Consider the following 22,020-nt stretch of genomic DNA (forward strand, 5'->3'; position numbering starts at 1 on the left):
CCGAACTCTTTATCACCTCCGTGATCGAGAAACATTTCCTTATTCCTCTAAGGATAATTTTGACCGCTATCTAGTGATCCACTCCTGGATCACCTTTGTACCCTCTTGCCAGACATGTGGCAAGGCACACTTCCGGTGCGGTACACAGCATAGCATACTATAGAGCCTGCGTCTGAAGCATAGGGGACGACCTTCGTCCTTTCTCTCTCTTCTGCCGTGGTCGAGCTTTAACTGTTAACTTCATACCTTACAACTCAGGCAAGAACTCCTTCTTTGACTGATCCATTTTGAACACCTTCAAGATCATGTCAAGGTATGTGCTCATTTGAAAGTACCATTTAGCGTTTTTGATCTATCCTCATAGATCTTTATGCTCTATGTTCAAGCAGCTTAATCCAGGTTTTCTATTGAAAAACACTTTTCAAATAACCCTATATGCTTTCCAGAAATTCTACATCATTTCTGATCAACAATATGTCAACAACATATACTCATCAGAAATGCTATAGTGCTCCCACTCACTTCTTTGGAAATACAAGTTTCTCATAAACTTTGTATAAACCCAAAATCTTTGATCATCTCATCAAAGCGTACATTCCAACTCCAAGATGCTTACTCCAGTCCTTAGAAGGATTGTTGGAGCTTTGCATACTTGTTAGCATCTTTCAGGATTTGACAAAACCTTCTGGTTGTATCACATACAACCTTTCCTCAAGAACGTCGAGGAAACAATGTTTTTTACATCCTATCTTCAAGATTTCATAAATCATGCAGTAATTGCTAATATAATTCCAACAGACTCTTAGCATCGCTACGAGTGAGAAAGTCTCATCATAGTCAACTCCTTGAACTTGTCGGAAAACATCTTAACGACAAGTCGAGCTTTCTTAATGGTGATACTTACCATCATTGTCCGCCTTCCTTTAAAAATCCATTTGTACCCAACAGCCTTACGACCATCAAGTAGTTCTTCCAAAGTCTACAATTTGTTTTCATACATGGATCCTCTCTCGGATTTTATGGCCTCGAGCCATTTGTCGGAATCCGGGCCCACCATCGCTTCTCCATAGCTCGTAGGTTCATTGTTGTCTAGCAACATGACCTCCAAGACAGGATTACCGTACCACTCTGAAGTAGTACGCATCCTTGTCGACCTACGAGGTTTGGTAGTGACTTGATCCGAAGTTTAATGATCACTATCATAAGCTTCTACTTCAACTAGTGTAGGTGCGACAGGAACAACTTCCTGTGCCCTGCTACACACTAGTTGAAGTGATGGTTCAATAATCTCATCAAGTCTCCACCATCCTCCCACTCAATTCTTTCGAGAGAAACTTTTCCTCGAGAAAGGACCCATTTCTAGAAACAATTACGTTTGCTTCCAGATCTGAGATAGGAGGTATACCCAACTATTTTCGGTATCCTATGAAGATGTATTTATCCGTTTTGGGTTCGAGCTTATCACGATGAAACTTTTTCACATAAGTGTCGCAGCCCCAAACTTTTAAGAAACGACAACTTAGGTTTCTCCAAACCATAGTTCAAACGGTGTCGTCAAAACGGAATTACGTGGTGCCCTTTTAAAGTGAGTGCGGTTGTCTCTAATGCCTAACCCATGAAAGATAGTGGTAATTCGATAAGAGACATCATGGTACGCACCATATCCAATAGGGTGCAACTATGATGTTCGGACACACCATCACACTATGGTGTTCCAGGCGGTATTAATTGTGAAACAATTTCCACAATGACTTAATTGCGTGCCGAAGTTCATAACTTAGATACTCATCTCTATGATCATATCATAGACATTTTATCCTCTTGTCACGATGATCTTCAACTTCACTCTGAAATTACTTGAACCATTCAATAATTCAGACTTGTGTTTCATCAAGTAAATATACTCAACATCTACTCAAATCATCGGTGAAGTAAGAACATAACGATATTCACTGCATGCCTCAGCACTCATTGGACTGCACACATCAAAATGTATTACTTCCAACAAGTTGCTTTCTTGTTCCATTTTACTGAAAACGAGGCTTTCAGTCATCTTGCTCATGCCGTATGATTTGCATGTCTCAAGTGATTCAAAATCAAGTGAGTCCAAACGGTCCATTTGCATGGAGTTTCTTCATGCGTATACACCAATAGACATGGTTCGCATGTCTCAAACTTTTCAGAAACGAGTGAGTCCAAAGATCCATCAACATGGAGCTTCTTCATGCGTTTTATACCAATATGACTTACATGGCAGTGCCACAAGTAAGTGGTACTATCATTACTATCTTATATCTTTTGGCATGAAAAATGTGTATCACTACGATCGAGATTCAATAAACCATTCCTTTTAGGTGCAAGACCATTGAAGGTATTATTCAAATAAACAGAATAACCATTATTCTCCTTAAATGAATAACCATATTGCGATAGACATAATCCAATCATGTCTATGCTCAATGCAAACACCAAATGACAATTATTCAGGTTTAATACTAATCGTGATGGTAGAGGGAGCGTGCGATGTTTGATCACATCAACCTTGGAAACACATCCAACACACATCGTTATCTCACTTTTAGCTAGTCTCCGTTTATTCCGTAGCCTTTTACTTCGAGTTACTAACACTTAGCAATCGAACCGGTATCTCAATACCCTGGTGCTACTAGGAGTACTAGTAAAGTACACATTTGATTCAATGTATATCCAATATACTTGGGTCGACCTTGCCTGCCTTCTTATCTACTAAGTATCTAGGGTGGTTCTGCTTCAGTGTCCGTTCCTCTCATTACAGAAGCACTTAGTCTCGGGTTTGGGTTCAACCTTGGGTTTCTTCACTGGAGAAGCAACTGATCTGTTGTTTCATGAAGTACCCCTTCTTGCCCTCGCCCTTCTTGAAACTAGTGGTTTCACTAACCATCAACAATTGATGCTCCTTCTTGATTTCTACATTCGTGGTGTCAAACATTGCGAATAGCTCAAGGATCATCATATCTATCCCTGTTATGTTATAGTTCATCACGAAGCTCTAGTAGCTTGGTGACAATGTCTTTGGAGAAACATCACTATGATCATCTGGAAGATTAACTCCCACTCGATTCAAGTGATTGTTGTACCCAGACAATCTGAGTATAAGCTCAACGATTGAGATCTTCTCCCTTAGTTTGTAGGCTAGAAAACTCATCGGAGGTCTCATGCCTCTTGACGTGGGCACGAGCCTGAAATCCCAATTTCAGCCCTCAGAACATCTCATATGTTCTGCGATGTTTCAAAACGTCTTTGGTGCCTCAATTCTAAACCGTTTAACATTACCGCACTATCACGTAGTCATCAAAACGTGTGTGTCAGATGTTCGCAACATCCACAGACCACGTTCGAGGTCCAGCACACCGAGCGGTGCATTAAGTACATAAGCCTTCTATTGTCCGCATAATTGGTACTGTCAACTTTCAACTATATTTTCTCTAGGAACATATCTAAAACAATAGAACTAAAGCGCGAGCTATGACATAATTTGCAAAGGGCTTTTAACTATGTTCAGGATAATTAAGTTCATCTCATGAACTCCCACTCAGATAGACATCCCTCTAGTCATCCAAGTGATTGCATGATCCGAGTCAACTAGGCTGTGTCCGATCATCACGTGAGACGGACTAGTCATCATCGGTGAACATCTTCATGTTGATCGTATCTACTATATGACTCATGCTCGACCTTTCGGTCTCTTGTGTTCCGAGGCCATGTCTGTACATGCTAGGCTCATCAAGTTAACCTAAGTGTTTCGCGTGTGTAAATCTGGCTTACACCCGTTGTATGTGAATGTTAGAATCTATCACACCCGATCATCACGTGGTGCTTCGAAACGACGAACTTTCGCAACGGTGCATAGTTAGGGGGAACACTTTCTTGAAATTTTAATGAGGGATCATCTTATTTACTACCGTCGTTCTAAGCAAATAAGATGCATAAACATGATAAACATCACATGCAATCAAATAGTGACATGATATGGCCAATATCATTTTGCTCCTTTTGATCTCCATCTTCGGGGCTCCATGATCATCATCGTCACCGGCATGACACCGTGATCTCCATCATCATGATCTCCATCATCGTGTCTTCATGATGTTGTCTCGCCAACTACTACTTCTACTACTATGGCTAACGGTTAGCAATAAAGTAAAGTAATTACATGGCGTTGTTCAATGACACGCAGGTCATACAATAAATTAAGACAACTCCTATGGCTCCTGCCGGTTGTCATACTCATCGACATGCAAGTCGTGATTCCTATTACAAGAACATGATCAATCTCATACATCATATATCATTCATCACATTCTTCTTGGCCATATCACATCACATAGCATACCCTGCAAAAACAAGTTAGACGTCCTCTAATTGTTGTTTGCATGTTTTACGTGGCTGCTATGGGTTTCTAGCAAGAACGTTTCTTACCTACGTAAAAGCCACAACGTGATATGCCAATTGTTATTTACCCTTCATAAGGACCCTTTTCATCGAATCCGATCCGACTAAAGTGGGAGAGACTGGCACCCGCTAGCCACCTTATGCAACAAGTGCATGTCAATCGGTGGAACCTGTCTCACGTAAGTGTATGTGTAAGGTCGGTCCGGGCCGCTTCATCCCACAATACCGTCGAAACAAGATTGGACTAGTTACGGTAAGCATATTGAACAAAATCACCGCCTACAACTACTTTGTGTTCTACTCGTGCAAAGAACCTACGCAATAAACCTGGCTCATGATGCCACTGTTGGGGAACGTAGCAGAAATTCAAAAATTTCCTACGAGTCACCAAGATCTATCTATGGAGAAACCAGCAACGAGAGAGAGGGGAGTGCATCTACATACCCTTGTAGATCGCTAAGCGGAAGCGTTCAAGAGAACGGGGTTGATGGAGTCGTACTCGTCGTGATCCAAATCACCGATGATCCTAGCGCCGAACGGACGACACCTCCGCGTTCAACACACATGCGGTTGGGAGAGACATCTCCTCCTTCTTGATCCAGCAAGGAGAGGAGAGGTTGATGGAGATCCAGCAGCACAACGGCGTGGTGGTGGAAGTAGCGGGATCCCGGCAGGGCTTCGCCAAGCGCAAGCAGGGAGGAAGAGGTGTCACGGGAGGGAGGGAGGCACCAGGGACTCCGGTGCGGCTGCCCTCCCTCCCCTCCACTATATATAGGGGCCTAGGGGGGCACCGGCCCCTTGTAGATCCCATCTAGGGAGGGGGCGGCGGCCCTAGGGGGTGGCTTGGCCTCCAAGCCAAGTGGAGGTGCCCCCACCCCTTAGGGTTTCTAACCCTAGGCGCATGGGAGGCCCAAAGGGGGGCGCACCAGCCCACCAGGGGCTGGTTCCCACGCCCCCTCAGCCTATGGGGCCCTCCGGGATAGGTGGCCCCACCCGGTGGACCCCCGGCACCCTTTCGGTGGTCCCGGTACAATACCGATGACCCCCAAAACTTTTCCGGTGGCCGAAACTGGACTTCCTATATATAAATCTATACCTGCGGACCACTCCGGAACTCCTCGTGACGTCCGGGATCTCATCCGGGACTCCGAACAACATTTGGGTTATCGCATACTATTATCTTTACAACCCTAGTGTCACCGAACCTTAAGTGTGTAGACCTTACGGGTTCGGGAACCATGCAGACATGACCGAGACAACTCTCCGGCCAATAACTAACAGCAGGATCTGGATACCCATGTTGGCTCCCACATGTTCCACGATGATCTCATTGGATGAACCATGATGTCAAGGACTCAATCAATCCCGTATACAATTCCCTTTGTCTATCGGTATTGTACTTGCCCGAGATTCGATCGTCGGTATGCCGATACCTTGTTCAATCTCGTTACCGGCAAGTCTCTTTACTCGTTCCGTAACACATCATCCCGTGATCAACCCCTTGGTCACATTGTGCACATTATGATGATGTCCTACCGAGTGGGCCCAGAGATACCTCTCGGTCACACGGACTGACAAATCCTAGTCTCGATTCGTGCCAACCCAACAGACACTTTCGGAGATACCCGTAGTGCACCTTTATAGCCACCCAGTTACGTTGTGACGTTTGGTACACCCAAAGCATTCCTACGGTATCTGGGAGTTGCACAATCTCATGGTCTAAGGAAATGATACTTGACATTAGAAAAGCTTTAGCATACGAAGTACACAATCTTTGTGCTAGGCTTAGGATTGGGTCTTGTCCATCACATCATTCTCCTAATGATGTGATCCCGTTATCAACGACATCCAATGTCCATGGTCAGGAAACCGTAACCATCTATTGATCAACGAGCTAGTCAATTAGAGGCTTACTAGGGACATGGTGTTATCTATGTACCCACACATGTATCTGAGTTTCCTATCAATACAATTATAGCATGGATAATAAACGATAATCATGAACAAGGAAATATAATAATAATAACTAATTTATTATAGCCTCTAGGGCATATTTCCAACACCAGTAGGGAACGACGATATCGCGAACGGGGAAGCGCGCTCGAGGCTAAAGAAGGACCGCCGTAAGAGCAGGCAATAAGCGCGGCGGCAGGAACAGTTGTCGCCATAACCACGCGACAAGAGCAGCGGCCGCGACGGGCGGAGACGACAACAAAGAAAGAACAGTGCGCGACGAGGGTTCGCCCACACCAGAGAGAAACAGATCTCAAAACATATCAAAAGGTATTACAAAACATTAAAAGTATAAGGACTAAAGTGAAAAAAGGAAAAACCAGAAAGAAAACCGGAAACCGGAAATCACAGGAGAAGCCGTGCACGCGCCAAGTGTCGCGCGCGGAGCGCATCGGAAAAGTCTCAGAAGCGCTCCGCACGTGACACTTGACGCGCGGGGAGCGCTCCCCGACTAATCGTTGCAGGGAGCGCTCCTCAATTAGTGATTTCGGGGAGCTCCTATTCGATGCATTTTGCGTCAAACAGCCACGCGACGCATGCACGGACCCTCCGACTGGGCTGGCCCAATAGTAGGTGATGTACCGAGCACGCCTGTTTGCCTCTACAGCGATGTTAAAAAAAGGAAGCACAAAAAGTCTCACTAGGATTCGAACTCTCGACCTCCATCTTGTGTAGGAGAGCAGCTAACCAGTGGAAAAATGGAGCGTGCTAGTATAAAGAACTAATTCCAAGGCATAATCCGGAGAGTTTTTGAATTTTTCGAATTTTCCTTGGAAATTATGATTTCCGAGCAATGTTTGAAAATCTTATAATTTTTGAACAACTCGGAAAATTTTCAAATTTCAAAAAATAAAGTAAAAAAGCGTGAACACTTTTTTACAGAAACAAAATTTGAAGTTCCTGAACATTTGCTGAAAACATGAACATTTATTGAATTTTGAGAAAAAAAATGATTATAGGAACAAGTTTTGAAAAGCACAAACATTTTTTCAAATTCCGAAACATTTTTGTAAAACTAGAACATTTACTGAATTTTGAGAACAAAATTTTATAATGGGAACATTTTTTGAAAAGTGCAAACATTAAATTCCTGAACATTCTTTGAAAACACAAACAATATTTTAATTTGTGAGACAGTTTTTGATATCCTGAACATTTTTTTATTATGGGAACAACTTTTATATTGTTAAACAATTTTGAGAAGCACGGACATTTTTTGAAATACCCGAACATTTTTTAAAAATGTAACATCATTTGAAAACAGGGACAATTTTTAATACTCTAACAGTTTTTAAAAAACATGCACATTTTTCGAAATTCCCATACATTTTGTGAATTTATGAACAAAAATATGAAAACATTATCATATTTGTAATTTTGAAAAAAAATTGGAAAGCACGAACATATATACCAATATAAAAGGACCCTAAGGACAGATCCAACAGATTTCGGCCATCAAACTAAGTCAATCCAACGACCTAGACTGCTCGAAAGGCGGGCGTTCAACGCGTTTAACATGCAATTAATAGCATACCAAATATTGCACTAATCATAGAATTAACACACAAATAATAACATGTCTAATATCTGCGTGCAATTAATATACTACCTAAATATTAATGTGTGTTGCATGTGCGCATTTACTAGTTTTTTAAAACTTTCATGCATTTTTAGAAATTATGAAACAATTTTGTAAAGACACGAACATTTAGAAAAAAAATCTAATCATTTCTTTGCTTTTCGAAAAATCCTAAACATTTTGTAAAACTGAAAACATGTTTTGAAAAAGAAAATGAACAAATGAAAAATGAAAAAGAAACATAAAACAAAAAAAAGGAATAGAAAGTGAAAAAAGCAGAAAACTAATAAAAAGAAACAAAAACCCGGTTCAGGGAACCTTCTAGAATGTTCATAGAACCGGATTGGGCAATTCCTAAGGTATCTACATAAGTGGGACGGGCCAAAAAGCGTTGCTTGGTCACTCGCCCTGTGCAAAGCGTCGGCTGTTTGCCGTAGTGAGCAGCCAATAGGAAATCCTATTACAGCCACAGTCCACAATATAGCTCGCCAAACAGTCCATTTTTCTCGGGGCAGCCCACGAACACGCGTGCTCGACACATAACGGGCCTGACCTGACACAGGACTAAATAGGCGAGGTCTTCCCCGTGGCATGTTGTGTGTTGTGCTCGTCCGGCCGAGGTGAGACCTATGGTTTGGTAGTGCACAACCTGCTTTTTTTGATTTTTTTTATCAAGTTATTGGCTCAAAAGGTAAAAAAAGGCCTAGAAACAGCTCAAAAGGTCGAAAAGCACGCGGGCAGGCTGACACATGTCTCGGGGCCGGGCTGGCCCATTTTACTGTGTGTGTATTGCTTGTCCGTCAAGGTGAAGCCACCATATGCCTGCATATGGTACGGTCTGCTTATAATGGGTCTATGTGAGCTGTGCCGGGCCAGGGCACTTGCCGTGCCTGGGCCGGTCCATTGGCCACCTATGATCCACAAGGTGAAGCCCCAATCTACAACACCGCAATCTCGCGTGCCAAGTGTTGTCACTCACAAGGGCTTATATCTCGCCTGTACTGGTTGTCCATAGGAATCGCCTACGGGCGAGCTAATCGGGCATGCCCATTAGCGGCAGTCGCCTGCGTCGCTATAGTCCCCCATTGTGCTTCGGTTTTTTCTTTGTTATTCACCATTGTTCTCTTTTTGGTTTCCTTCGGTTTTTCCTATACATCTTTTTTGTTCTTTTGTAATTCTTTATTGGGTTTCTTCGGGGGTTTTTTCTTTCTTCGTCAATATCGGGTTCTTTTTCCAACAAATGTATACATTTTTATAAGCATTCTACATTTTGCGTATATAGAAGGAATAATTTTTGTTGCACTCGTTAAACATGTTTTATAAGGGAAAAGCTTACTTACCCTAAAAAAAGGGGGAAAGCTTACAATCACCGGCGGATGGCAGCGGCCGCGTCCGTCACCTCCCCTGCATGACACGAAGTGAGGGCTCGCATACTGTCCTTTATCGAACGCGCTTCCGCACCAGGGGATGCTTCTGAAACATGTGCGGTGTTGCAATGGTCTATGTCGGGTCTATGTTTTGCAATAAAACCTCTGTTGTGGAATTTTTTTGCAACTAGACCTCAGTTGCAAAAAAAGAGCAACAAAACAGTTTTTGCAAAAAAAATCTGCAACAAGACCTATGTTGCAGTAGTGCAGGCACGCTCAGCTTGCTCGATACGGCAAATCTGACGGCTCGTGATCTGGCTTATGATTAACATTGTTGGAACATATATTGGAACTTATATATTTTTTCAAGTCTATGTTTTTAAAAACATTGTATATTTTTCGTATACATCTAATTTTTGTTTGTACAAATTTAACATTAAGAAATACATTATTTCACATTTTATTAATTCGAAATTTATTTTTGAAAAGTTGTAAACATTTTTTCACACACACGTTAATACATTTGTCGAATGATGAAAAAAACATTTTTTTGTCTTGTGCAAACATTTTATTTCATTTGCACAAAGATTGTTTCAAAATGTGATGAACACATCTTTGAAACCTTAATGTACATTTTTTTAATGTATGAATTTCTTTTTAATGGCACGAACATTGTTTTTACATTGTATAAACATTTTGTAAAGGAACATATATTTTTTATATCGGTTGACATTTTTTTAATGTCAGAAATATTTTTGTACACATAATTAACATTTTTATATACATTATACACCTTTTCAATGCATGCTTTTGCATTTTTAAATGCAAGATTAATTTTCGAAACAAAAATGTAAAATATCTTTGTCATATATATGAAAAATATATTTTTACATTTTGAGGAAGCTACATCCAATGAAAAATGAAAAAAAAAAGTGAAGAAACAACTGGAGGAAAAAACGAAAAGGAAAACCCCACCTGACGTTGTCATGACATCACCCGTGGATACTGAGCCGGCCCAGTAGCGTCTCCCTGTGGCTTGGGTAGCTGGCCGGCGCTGATACTGACGGTCTCCACCGGCATCACCATCACGTACTCCACCACGCCGGTGGCCGGCCACCATTCCCCTTCGCCGCCGCTCTTCCTCCAGATCCACCTACCCAGTGTCCAGCTTACGCCTCCGCATCTCCTTCTCTTCCACCACGCCCATATCCCGCGTTCGCCTCCGCAACTCCTCCACCATGCCCATGTCCCGCATCGGCCTCCGCCGCCGCCGACTTTCCTCCTCCTTCTCCACCTCCACCTCCACCGCGCGATCCTCACGGTCATGGTCTTCCCACGCCGCATTTGCCGCGGCCACGGAGCGCGTCCGCGCCGGGACGCTCAGACCGGAGGACGCACACCACCTGTTCGACCAATTGCTACAACAGACCACCCGGGTCCACGAGCGCTCCCTGCATGGATATTCCTCGCCGCCCTTGCCCGTGCTACGCCCTCCGCAGCCTGCAAAGATGGCCCCTCCCTCGCCCTCGCCCTCTTCAACCGCGTATGCCGAGAAGAAGCAGGCCGGCGGGTGGCGCCGCCCACAGTCCATACATACGGCATCCTGATGAACTGCTGCTGCCTTGTGCGTCGTCCAGACCTAGGGCTTGCCTTATTTGGCCGCCTCCTAAGGACAGGGCTCAAAACAAATGAGATCGTCGCCAGCACCATCCTCAAGTGCCTCTGCTGCGCAAAACGGACAGATGAAGCAGTAAACGTGTTGCTTCATAGGATGTCCGACCTCGGCTGTGTGCCTAATGTGTTCTCATACAACAGAGTTCTAAAGAGCTTGTGTGAAGATGGCAGGAGCCAGCGGGCGCTCGACCTGCTCCGGGTGATGGCAAAAGGAGATGGAGATGGCTGCTCCCCCTGCGTGGTGTCATACAGCACGGTCATCTATGGCTTCTTTAAGGAAGGCAAAGTAGGCAAGGCATGCAATCTATTTCATGAAATGACGCAGCAAGGCATTGTGTCTGATGTGGTGACGTATAACTCAATTATCGATGCACTGTGCAAGGCCAGAGCTATGGACAAGGCTGAGCTGTTCCTTCGGCAGATGGTTGATGATGATATTCGACCGAATGGAGTGACATATACTGCAATTATCCATGGATATTCCACTTTGGGCCAGTGGAAAAAGGCGACTCAAATGTTTAGAGAAATGACAAGCCGCGGTCTTGTACCAAATACTGTCACTTGGAACTCATTCATGGCCTCCCTCTGCAAGCATGGAAGAAGCAAAGAAGTTGCAGAACTTCTTTATTCCATGGCTGTGAAGGGCCACAAGCCTAATGTCGTATCCTACTCTATTTTGCTTCATGGGTATGCAACCGAAGGGTGCTTTGCTGATATGGTTAATCTCTTTAATTCAATGGTAGGCAAAGGTATTGTACCGGACCACCATGTTTTCAACATATTCATTAATGCATATGCTAAGTGTGGGATGATGGATGAAGCTATGCATATGTTGACTGAAATGCGGGAACAAGGAATGAGTCCGGATATGTGCACCTATGCAACCATAATAGCTGCACTTTGCAGAATGGGTAGGCTGGCTGATGCTGTGGACAATTTTAATCAGATGATTGGGAAGGGAGTACAGCCAAGCAAAGTTGTTTATCGCTCCTTAATTCAGGGATTCTGTACACACGGTGATTTGGTGAAAGCGAAGGAGTTCATTTCTGAAATGACGGACAAATGTATTTGTCGTCCTACCATTGTCTTCTTCAGTTCAATAATGCATAGTCTGTGCAACGAAGGAAGGGTCATAGATGCGCACCATATCTTTGACTTGGTTATAGACATTGGTGAGAGACCTGATCTCATTGCATTTAATACTCTGATTGACGGATATTGCTTAGTCGGCAACATGGAGAAAGCACTCGGTGTACTTGATTCCATGGTATCAGCTGGCATTGAGCCTACTGTTGTTACATATAGCTCACTTATTAGTGGGTATTGTAAGAGTGGAAGGCTCGATGATGGTGTTATTCTATTCAGAGAAATGGAGCATAAGAGAGTTAAACCTGACACTGTTACATATAACATCATACTGGATGGGTTATTTCATGCTGGGGGAACAATTGCTGCAAAGAAGTTGTTCAATGAGATGGTTGAAAGTGGAACAGTAGTGAGCATTTCCACATACAGGATAGTCCTTGGAGGACTTTGTAGGAATAATTGCACCAATGAAGCAATCGTCTTGTTCCAGAAATTAGGTGCAATGAATGTGAAGTTCGATATTGCAATACTCAATACCATGATTAATGCAATGTACAAGGTTCAGAGAAGAGAAGAAGCTAACGATTTGTTTGCTTCATTACCAGCCTGTGGGCTGGTACCTAATGCCTCTACTTACGGAGTAGTAATACAGAATCTTCTGAAAGAAGGACCGTTGGAAGAAGCTGACAATATGTTTTCATCAATGGAGAAGAGTGGTTGTGTTCCCAGCTCTCGTCTTATAAATGATATCATCAGAACGTTATTGGAAAAGGGGGAAATAGTCAAGGCAGCAAATTATATGTCTAAAATTGATGGGAAGATCATTTCTTTTGAAGCTTCAACCACTTCGTTGATGTTGTCTCTCTTTTCGGAGAAAGGCAAATACCAGGAACAATTACAATTGCTCCCTGCGAAATACCATTTCTTTGGTGGAGTCATTTGATGCACTGGACTTTGTAGATAAGCTTTGGCATGGTTCGGAGCTCCCTTTTAACTATGTCAACATGTGTTCTCTTCCATCCACTTGCCAAGATCGATCTCGGTGATAATGCCGTGCGCCACAGTGTTCTGCTCTGATGTGTGGCTACTGGGCGTGTATGCTATGGTCACTGCTCCGTCTACATGTTGTCTCCTTGTGCAAGGGCTGTCTGGTGTGGCGCGTTTGCTAATGACAATCATACGATGTTGGATCTTGTTCCAGAGTTCATGGAGCTCTTTCTCTCGGTGGAGTCGGTCTCGCTGCACGCTGATGTGCTTGATGGTAATGTTTGGAACCCAGCTGCTGATGGTCTCCATTTGGCTAAATTGGCGTATGATGTGCAGGTCCAAGGTGTTGTGCCATCGCATAATGTACCTCTATTGTTTCTCAATCCTTCGCCCCGGGGAATGTGACTATGTCAGGTTTGTGACCCGTTAGAGCAAAGAACTCAGGCGGAGCTCGCAGGAGCATAAGGGGAGGTCTGCACTATCCTAAAATGCTGTGAGATCTGGTGTGAGTGTAACATGAGGATCTTGGAATTTAAAAGCCTCCTGATCAACAGGTGGATGATGCTAATTTCAGAGGAGGCAAATTTTTGGCTCCTAGCTGGAGTAAAATTCTACCAATGTAATCAGGGCACCATCACCACCTCTTCTGACAGAGGAAAATGAATCAAACCATTTCCTTGTAGAGAACTTGCAGATGATACATGCTGGTTTATATGGAACTTCTTGGCCTACAGATTAGCAGGCAATATAAGCTCTGCAATGTAGAAAGTAAATAATGCGTAGGGAGAGAAGTGGAGGCAGGTGTGCTGTATATGCAACCAGGTAAATTTGTCTGGCGCTTGTACCACTTTTAAAATGTTAAATCAAGTCATTGCTTGACGATATTTTGGGGTGTTGATAGATTAGCGGTATAATGATAATTAATTGACCAAGCAGGATGAACGTTAACTAAGGCATTTATGTAGCTACTTTTTATGTATTATATTCAGCATCTACTTAGAAAGTCATGGTATCAAGTATTACTCTCATTTTACTTATGATAATTGCCCAATTTGTCGAGAAATCAGTTGTCATCCTTCTGTGTGCACGAGGCTGGTTTTGTGTTATATCTTTTTTTGTTGTTGGAGTTTACTGATTGTTTGTAACGTTAATCGTCACTTCTTTGATATATTCAGCCTATTTCAGAACAATGCACGGCATGGTCTTCCTGCAAACTCGCCAGATCTAATGGATACTGCCAAGCCAGCCGGGGGTCTACAGACTGGCTCGTGCTTCTCTTGGCGGTGAGTGATCATTGGCAGAGAGTACATTAATAGGGGCTCTTATTAGGTCATGAGTGACTATATTATACACCACATACTGTTCCCAGTATAGTACTTGTGTCCACTAATCCACTGGTAATCATTCACATGAGGAATGCACACATAACTTTTGTACGCATAATCATCTTTACTAAACACATATGTGGTCTACGAGAAAACCTTGGTCTGCCGGCCGAACTTCTGTACCTGCCCATGCATACTGGCCAGAAGTTTCTCAGTGGATATAGCCACATGTACCACTATGTTCATACTGACACTGTAGATATTACCGAAAAAGGCTTTCGCCCCGCTTTATATATAAAGCACCAACCACTTACAACGAGCGATACAACACACAACACGACACGCACCCAAGGCAAGATACATAGGTGCTAAGATGCAGCCAACACTCCCCCAAACAATTCCAAGACAACAAAGATACACACCAGGCACACTAGGAAGTCGAGGGAGAACTCAACCGGGAACAAGCCACAGAAGAGACCAAGCTGCAAGCCGTCGATCCATGAACCCCAAGGCGGTGCCTTCAAGAAGGATACGCCACCGGAGTGCCGCCACCACCCGATCCAGAGGATCAAGATTTTCATCCGGGGTACCTTGGAGGACATGGAGCAACCGCAACGGAGTCTTCAAGAAGATGCCGACGTCCTCGGGCGCCGCCTCCGTCGGCCTGGACATGCCAGGCAGGATTTTCATCCAGGTCAACAACTCCGCCTCCGACCAGGTTACGGACAGTCCTGGGGACAGAGCCGCATCACCGCCACCGATCGACAAGCACCAGCCGCCATGCCGCCCATGCGACCATGGAGACTAGCCCGCACCTGAGCCGCGAGCTCCGCCCATGAGCACGCTCCCACCACCTAGGCCGCCGCTCTGCATCCCGACACTCTAGAGACCGACAAAGGAACAGGCTTGGAAATGACCGACCAATCCCTAGCAGGACAGAGCCGCCGGTGACCAGCCTACCCCGAACACCACGAACCCGAAAGCACTAGGCAGGGGAAATGGGGAGGAGAGGAGCGGAGCATGTCCGGACCGGCGCCCCCTGCACCGGTGACGGGTAGAGAGCCCACCCGTCCCTCCTGCAACCTTCCCAGACGTCACCCCTGACGCCCCGCCATGGCCTCCAGCCAGGCCGACGCGGCGCAGCAGCGGCCACCCCGTCCACCGCAGCGAGGGTCGCCGGACCGTCCGAATCCTGCAGCCAAAGAGGGCCTCCAAAGCGCCCAGCCACCGATGACCCACACCGCCGCACCGCTGCAGGAGCAGGCCGCACGCCGCCGCGGACCACGCCCCGAGCCACGACCTCGCGAGGTCATGGCCAGCCCCCCGCGCCGCCTGACAAGGAGCCGCCAGATTTGAAGGCCGATTTGGAGCCCCGTCGCAGTCAGGTCCGTGCCGCCTCGGCCGCCATGACGAGCAACACCACCGGCAACACACGCAGCCCTCCACGCCGGAGCAACAGCCACCACCGTCGTTGCGCCCCACAAAGCGCCGCGTCCCGGAACGAAGGGGCCGTCCCGCGCCGCCCACCACTGCTCGGAGAGGAGAGGAGGCCCTGCCGCCGCCGCTGCCGGCCGGGCTTTGCCCGCCGGCAAGCTCCGGCGGCGGCGAGGGGAGAGGAGTTGAAGGTAGGGGCGGCGGCGGCTAGGGTTTCCCCCCGTGGCTCGCGGGAGCGACCACTGTAGATATTGCATATCCTCTTCTGTTTTACCTTGCATATATTCTAATTCATGATGCCCTATCTTGTTCGTTGAGTCATCATGTCCTACTTTCTGTAAAAAGGATTAAGAATATATGCTTCCCATCTTAGTCTCTGTACTTTAATCAATCTTGCATCCATATCGCGTCGATCCCGTATTGCCTTTTTGTTAACTGGTTTTATTTGCCATGTCCAGTCCGTGAAGCATTTGGCCATCGCCACAGTTGTTATCTTGTACCCACTTCACTAAAACTACCATTATTACTTTTATATTGGTCGCTTCCTCTGTGAAAAAGTACTCCCTCCGATCCAAAATAAGTATCACAGTTTCGAACTAGTTTTGAACTGGGGTTAGTTCAAAACTGCGACACATCTTATGGATCGGAGGTAGTACTTTTTCACATTTTATGTACCCATAATAGATACATAGTTGAATTAATGGTTTATTATTGTTGAGACTAAATAATCAGTTTCAGCTCCCGGGTATGAAGAAGATATGGCAAAGACTAATTGATGGACAGTTTCCAGTTTAAATTTTCTCGACTTTGAAGCATTTGCTTTGACAATTAAATTACTGCTACTTCTGCATGTGCATTTGTGACCTTTATTGGTAAATCTTGAGAAGAACACATTTGTGCTGTTAAAAGCATGATCGTTTCTCTGCACCAATTTTCGAGTGGACCTATCCTTCTAGGTATGCATATTCTAAACCTTGTACTACAGTACAGTAAGATAAAGGATATTTCCACAAGAATCATGTGATTTTAGGCAAGGTTTATACTACTCAAACTGTGCAGCAGTCTTTTCATCCTTTACTATTGGTATAAGACCTAGATAGAGGAACTCTTAGGCAATTGCTCATCCGGTGACATTTATAATTGGGTTGGCACCATACTGACATCGTGTATAGTAGTATTATGTCAAAAACTGTCCTTATGTTGTCACCTGACACTTAAAATTTAGCAACAAAAGAAAGAGAGATGGGCAGCATCAGAAGGATGGTCAATTTTGGTGCATCGTGAGGGTAAAGAGACACACAGATACGGAAAATGGAACAACACTTGACAATGTGTCTTTCATTACGATGCAAGAGAAAATGTCAACAATTAAGCCTAAAAAGTACTACTCCCTCTGGTCCAAAAAAAAGTGTCGCAGCTTTGAACTAGGTTGACCTAACCTTAGTACAAAGCTGCGACACTTTTTTCCGATCGGAGGGAGTACCTCTGTAACTTTTTATAAGACGTTTTTATAGTCTATGACAGTGTCAAAACACGTCTTATATGAAGTTACAAAAGGAGTAGGTCTGAACTTCTATAGATTTCAGAAACAATAAGTTAGCAGTGTCAACATTTTTACAAGTTAACCCAGGTTGTCCAACAATTGATAATTCTATGCGCATCACAAATAGCTGGACTTACAAATGTTGTCCACTCCCATTAGTTCATTTTTCTTTGAGCTCTTTGCAATAGCTGGCTTGTAGTCCCTCTGTCCCAAAATATAAGATCATTTTTGACAATATGGTAGTGTAAAAAATGATCTTATATTTTGGGACGGAAGGAGTAGTGATTTTTTGCTTGGTGCAGCCTATTTTCTTTAATAACTTGATTTGGTTCTGAATAAAGTCATTTTCTGGAATTATAAGGCAGGGCTTCAGTTTGCCTGTACACAGGGCCAAACCTAGCCTAGGGCTTCTCTTTGTGGTTACTCTATAACCCATTCCCCAGTCATGGGGAGAGAAGGAATTGGGTGGACTAGCATGTAGGAGTAATTGTGAAATGTGATTCATGAGTTAATGCATGTCAGTAGAACCTTTCCTACTGTCTTTGAAGGTTCAAAAGAAAACGGACTGATCATTTCTCTTTGTTTTATTGTATTCTGTCAAGTGTTAAGTGAACACCATATATGCGAAGTCTGGTGTTGTAATCAGAATGTTTTGGTGAGTCCAAACCATTCAGTTTTTTTTGTGCATAGATAGACAGACACGATAAATGAGGAAAAGAAATGGTGCATGACTGGAAAATGAGTAGCTTTTTTCCCGGTCTACCTACAACTTTGCGTCTTTTGTGCAGCTTTACAACCATCTCATGTAAGTACTTCCTCTGTTTCTTTTTATTCTGCATATAAAATTTGTCTGAAGTCAAATTCATAAAGATTGACCAAATTTATATGAAAAAATATCAACATCTACAATGCTGAAGTTATACAATATGGAAGTTAATTTCATTATGCTCTAATGATATTGATTTTGTATTGTAATTTTTTTTTCAAGAAAGTTGGTCAAACTTTATGAAGTTAAAGTTTGACTTTAGACAAAATCTTAAAGAAACGGAGAGAATACCATTTATTATGTTGAGAGAGTTTTTTTTACATGTATCATGTTGAGAGTTGAGCATATCTATTTTCAGTCCAGAATCCTGAAATGAACTGGAACGACTTACGGCTCATTTGGTTTGGAGGAAACCAAAACGTGGGAATTAGGAGTAGTATAGGAATTTGACAGGATGACATTTGCCATCGTAAGGAACCAACTTGCCTCGTTTCTACGCGCAAAATGAGCTTTGAGTGGATGCGTAGTTTCCTCCAAAAATACAGGAAATGAGTAGCATTACTTTGAAATTCCTATACACATTTCCTACAAACTGAATGTATCTTTAGGAAATTTTTCTCCAAAATCCTTGTTCCTATGTTTTTCCTATGAAAACCCTTCAAACCGAATGAGGCCTTAATTGAGCCACTGTTGTGGCGGGGAGAGCGGGGATTGAGATCCGAAGGTGTTCGGATGAGTGCAACATGGCCGGTAGCGGATGGGTAGACGGGGAGGAGGAGAAGGGATCATCTCATTAGAGCATCTACAACCGTGAATATCTAATCCAGTTCCCCAAACATTCGCCGACGCGTCTCTGAGTATCTAATCTGGTCCCTCAAACATCCGCAGACTCACCCAACATTTTGTTGTGTCCGCACTCGTCTACCTCATATCTGAAACTTATATCCATGCAACGTAAACAACAAACCTACGTAGATCAGCAAACTAGCAACAGACAGACTTGATTCAGACATTATCGAGCATAATTCACATAGCACCATTCATCGGACAACCAAAAGAACAAGTTTTCATGTCAGACACTATTTAAACATAAAATGGTAAATACAATGGAGAGATGGAGAATGCCGGTGGAAATCACCATTTCCTCATCGGCCCCTTCTGGACGATGATGCGGCTGTACCCCTTCATGTAGGCGTCGGCGGCCGGAGTTGGAGCTGTCGGTGAGGTGCAAGTAGTCGTCGGAGGACATCTGTCTGGTCATCCTCTGAACCGTGTGGTTCCGCTCCTTGGCATGCCGGGTTGCCTTCGCCTTGGTCGATGCCTCCGCCGTTGTCTCGCGCTCCGACTGCTTGATGGCGAGTCCAAGCGCTTTGAATTTTCTGCGGCGGAGTCGCCGCGTCTCGAGGAGCACGTCCTCTGGATCCATCGGTGCGCGCTTGCCCAACGTGCGGCCAGTGCCTTTCCCCATGTCGTCCTCTTCCTCGTTTGCAGCCGCTCGCGACGTGCGGCTCATGCCTCCAATTCGGGCGATGCCCGCGACGGCGCCAACGAGGGCATGAGTACCCAGGGATGGCCAGGGACACCCTCTGGAGCTAGTAGAGCAGGTGCAGAGTGGCGGCATACCTGCAAGGGTGCGGAGCGGCCGGAGCTGAGTACCTGCCGTGAGTGGCCGGTGACGTCGCCCACACTACATCACCGGGAGACGGGGGCCGGCGTGGAATGTGAGCTTCCATTGCTGCCACCTCTGTCCAGGCGTGACTGGCAGAACACGATGCGGAGGGTGATCTCTTCCACGTCGTCTGGCTCCTCATCACGTAGCAGGCTCTCCCTATTGTCGTTGTAGCCGGATCCGCCCACAGCCTACACCTACGCCACCCTGATGAACTGCTGCTGCCGCGTCTGTCGTCCAGACCTTGGGTTTGCCTTATTTGGCCGCCTCCTAAGGAGAGGCCTCAAAACAGATGATATCGTCACCAACACCCTCCTCAAGTGCCTCTGCTGCGCAAAACGGACAGACGAGGCTGTCAGCGTGCTGCTTCATAGGATGTCCAAGCTTGGTTGTGTGCCTGATGTCATCTCATACAACACAGTTCTTAAGAGCTTATGTGATAATAGCAGCAGCCAGCGGGCGCTCGACCTCCTTCAGATGATGACGAAAGGAGGTGGCTGCTCCCCTGACGTAGTGACATACAACACGGTCATCCATGGCTTCCTGCAGGAAGGGGAAGTAAGCAAGGCATGCGATCGATACCATGAAATGGTGCAGCAAGGGGTTCTGCATGATGTGGTGACATATAATTCGATTCTTGATGCGCTGTGCAAGGCAGGAGCTATGGACAAGGCTGAGTTGTTCCTTCAGCAGATGGTTGATGATGATATTCGACCGAATGAAGTGACATATAATGCAATGATCCATGGATATTCCACTTTGGGCCAGTGGAAAAGGGCGACTCAAATGTTTAGAGAAATGACAAGCCGTGGTCTTGCTCCAAATATTGTTACTTGGAGCTCGTTGATGACCTCCCTCTGCAAGCATGGAAGAAGCAAAGAAGCTGCAGAAATTTTCATTCCATGGCTGCAAAAGGCCACAAGCCTAACATCGTTACGTATCGTGTTCTGCTTCACGGGTATGCCGCTGAGGGATTCTTTGCAGATATGATTGATCTCTTTAATTCAATCGCAAACAATGGTATTGTACCCGATTGCCACGTTTTCAACATATTAATTAATGCATATGCTAAATGTGGAATGATGGATGAAGCTATGTCAATGCTTACTGAAATGCGGGGACAAGGAGTGAGTCCGGATGTGTTCACCTATGCAACTGTAATAGCTGCACTTTGCAGAATGGGTAGGTTGACTGATGTTATGGACAATTTTAATCGGATGATTGGGAAGGGAGTACAACCGAGCAAAGTTGTTTATCACTCCCTAATTCAGGGTTTCTGTACGCTTGGTGATCTGGTGAAAGTGAAGAAGTTGATTTTTGAAATAACGGACAAAGGTATTCTTCACCCTAACATTGTCTTCTTCAGTTCAATAATGCATAGTCTGTGCAACGAAGGAAGGGTTATGGACGCACACCATATCTTTGACTTGGTTATAGACATTGGTGAGAGACCTGATCTCATTACATTTAATATGCTGATTGACGGATATTGCTTAGTCAGCAAGATGGAGGAAGCACTCCGACTACTTGATTCCATGGTATCAGCTGGCATTAAGCCAAATGTGATTACATATAATACACTTATTAATGGCTATTGTAGGAGTGGAAGGCTTGATGATGGCGTTATTCTATTCAGAGAAATGTTGCATACCAGAGTTAAACCTAACACTGTTACATATAACATCATACTGGATGGGTTATTTCGTGCTGGAAGAACTGTTGCTGCGAAAAAGATGTTCCATGAGATGATCGAAACTGGAACAGCAGTGAGCATTTCCACATACAGCATAGTTCTTGGAGGACTTTGTAGGAATAACTGCACCGATGAAGCAATCGCTTTTTTCCAGAAATTAGTTGCAATGAATGTGAAGTTCGATATTGTGATACTCAATACCATGATTAAGGCAATCTACAAGGTTCAGAGAAGAGAAGAAGCTAACGATTTGTTTGCTTTATTACCAGCCTGTGGGCTGGTACCTAATGCCTCTACTTACGGAGTAGTAATACAGAATCTTCTGAAAGAAGGATCGTTGGAAGAAGCTGACAATATGTTTTCATCAATGGAGAAGCGTGGTTGTGCTCCAAGCTTTCGTCTTGTAAATGATATCATCAGAAAATTATTGGAAAAGGGGGAGATAGTCAAGGC

At 44.5% G+C, this 22,020-nt stretch overlaps 2 protein-coding genes across 3 annotated transcripts; both read left to right on the plus strand.

Annotated features, from left to right (window-relative positions):
* The first annotated feature begins 10,606 nt into the window (after nt 1-10,606).
* LOC119322108 (protein Rf1, mitochondrial-like) lies at nt 10,607-15,584 on the plus strand. 2 transcript variants are annotated; one of them, XM_037595615.1, is made up of 3 exons: nt 10,607-13,411; nt 13,474-13,959; nt 14,313-15,584. In XM_037595615.1, the coding sequence occupies exon 1, from the start codon at nt 10,715-10,717 to the stop codon at nt 13,091-13,093; it is 2,379 nt and encodes a 792-aa protein (XP_037451512.1). In that variant the 5' UTR covers nt 10,607-10,714; the 3' UTR covers nt 13,094-13,411; nt 13,474-13,959; nt 14,313-15,584. The 2 variants fall into 2 exon arrangements, with proteins under 2 accessions (XP_037451512.1, XP_037451505.1); XM_037595608.1 differs by having other exon boundaries at nt 10,607-13,959.
* A 4,305-nt stretch (nt 15,585-19,889) lies between these two features.
* Nucleotides 19,890-20,953, plus strand: LOC119302161 (protein Rf1, mitochondrial-like). The gene has a single exon (XM_037579192.1). It carries the CDS (start codon nt 20,085-20,087, stop codon nt 20,862-20,864), a length of 780 nt encoding a protein of 259 aa, XP_037435089.1. The 5' UTR covers nt 19,890-20,084; the 3' UTR covers nt 20,865-20,953.
* The last annotated feature ends 1,067 nt before the right edge of the window (nt 20,954-22,020 follow it).

Source organism: Triticum dicoccoides, chromosome 1B (genome assembly GCF_002162155.2).
Source record: "Triticum dicoccoides isolate Atlit2015 ecotype Zavitan chromosome 1B, WEW_v2.0, whole genome shotgun sequence".
NCBI classification, from domain to species: domain Eukaryota; kingdom Viridiplantae; phylum Streptophyta; class Magnoliopsida; order Poales; family Poaceae; genus Triticum; species Triticum dicoccoides.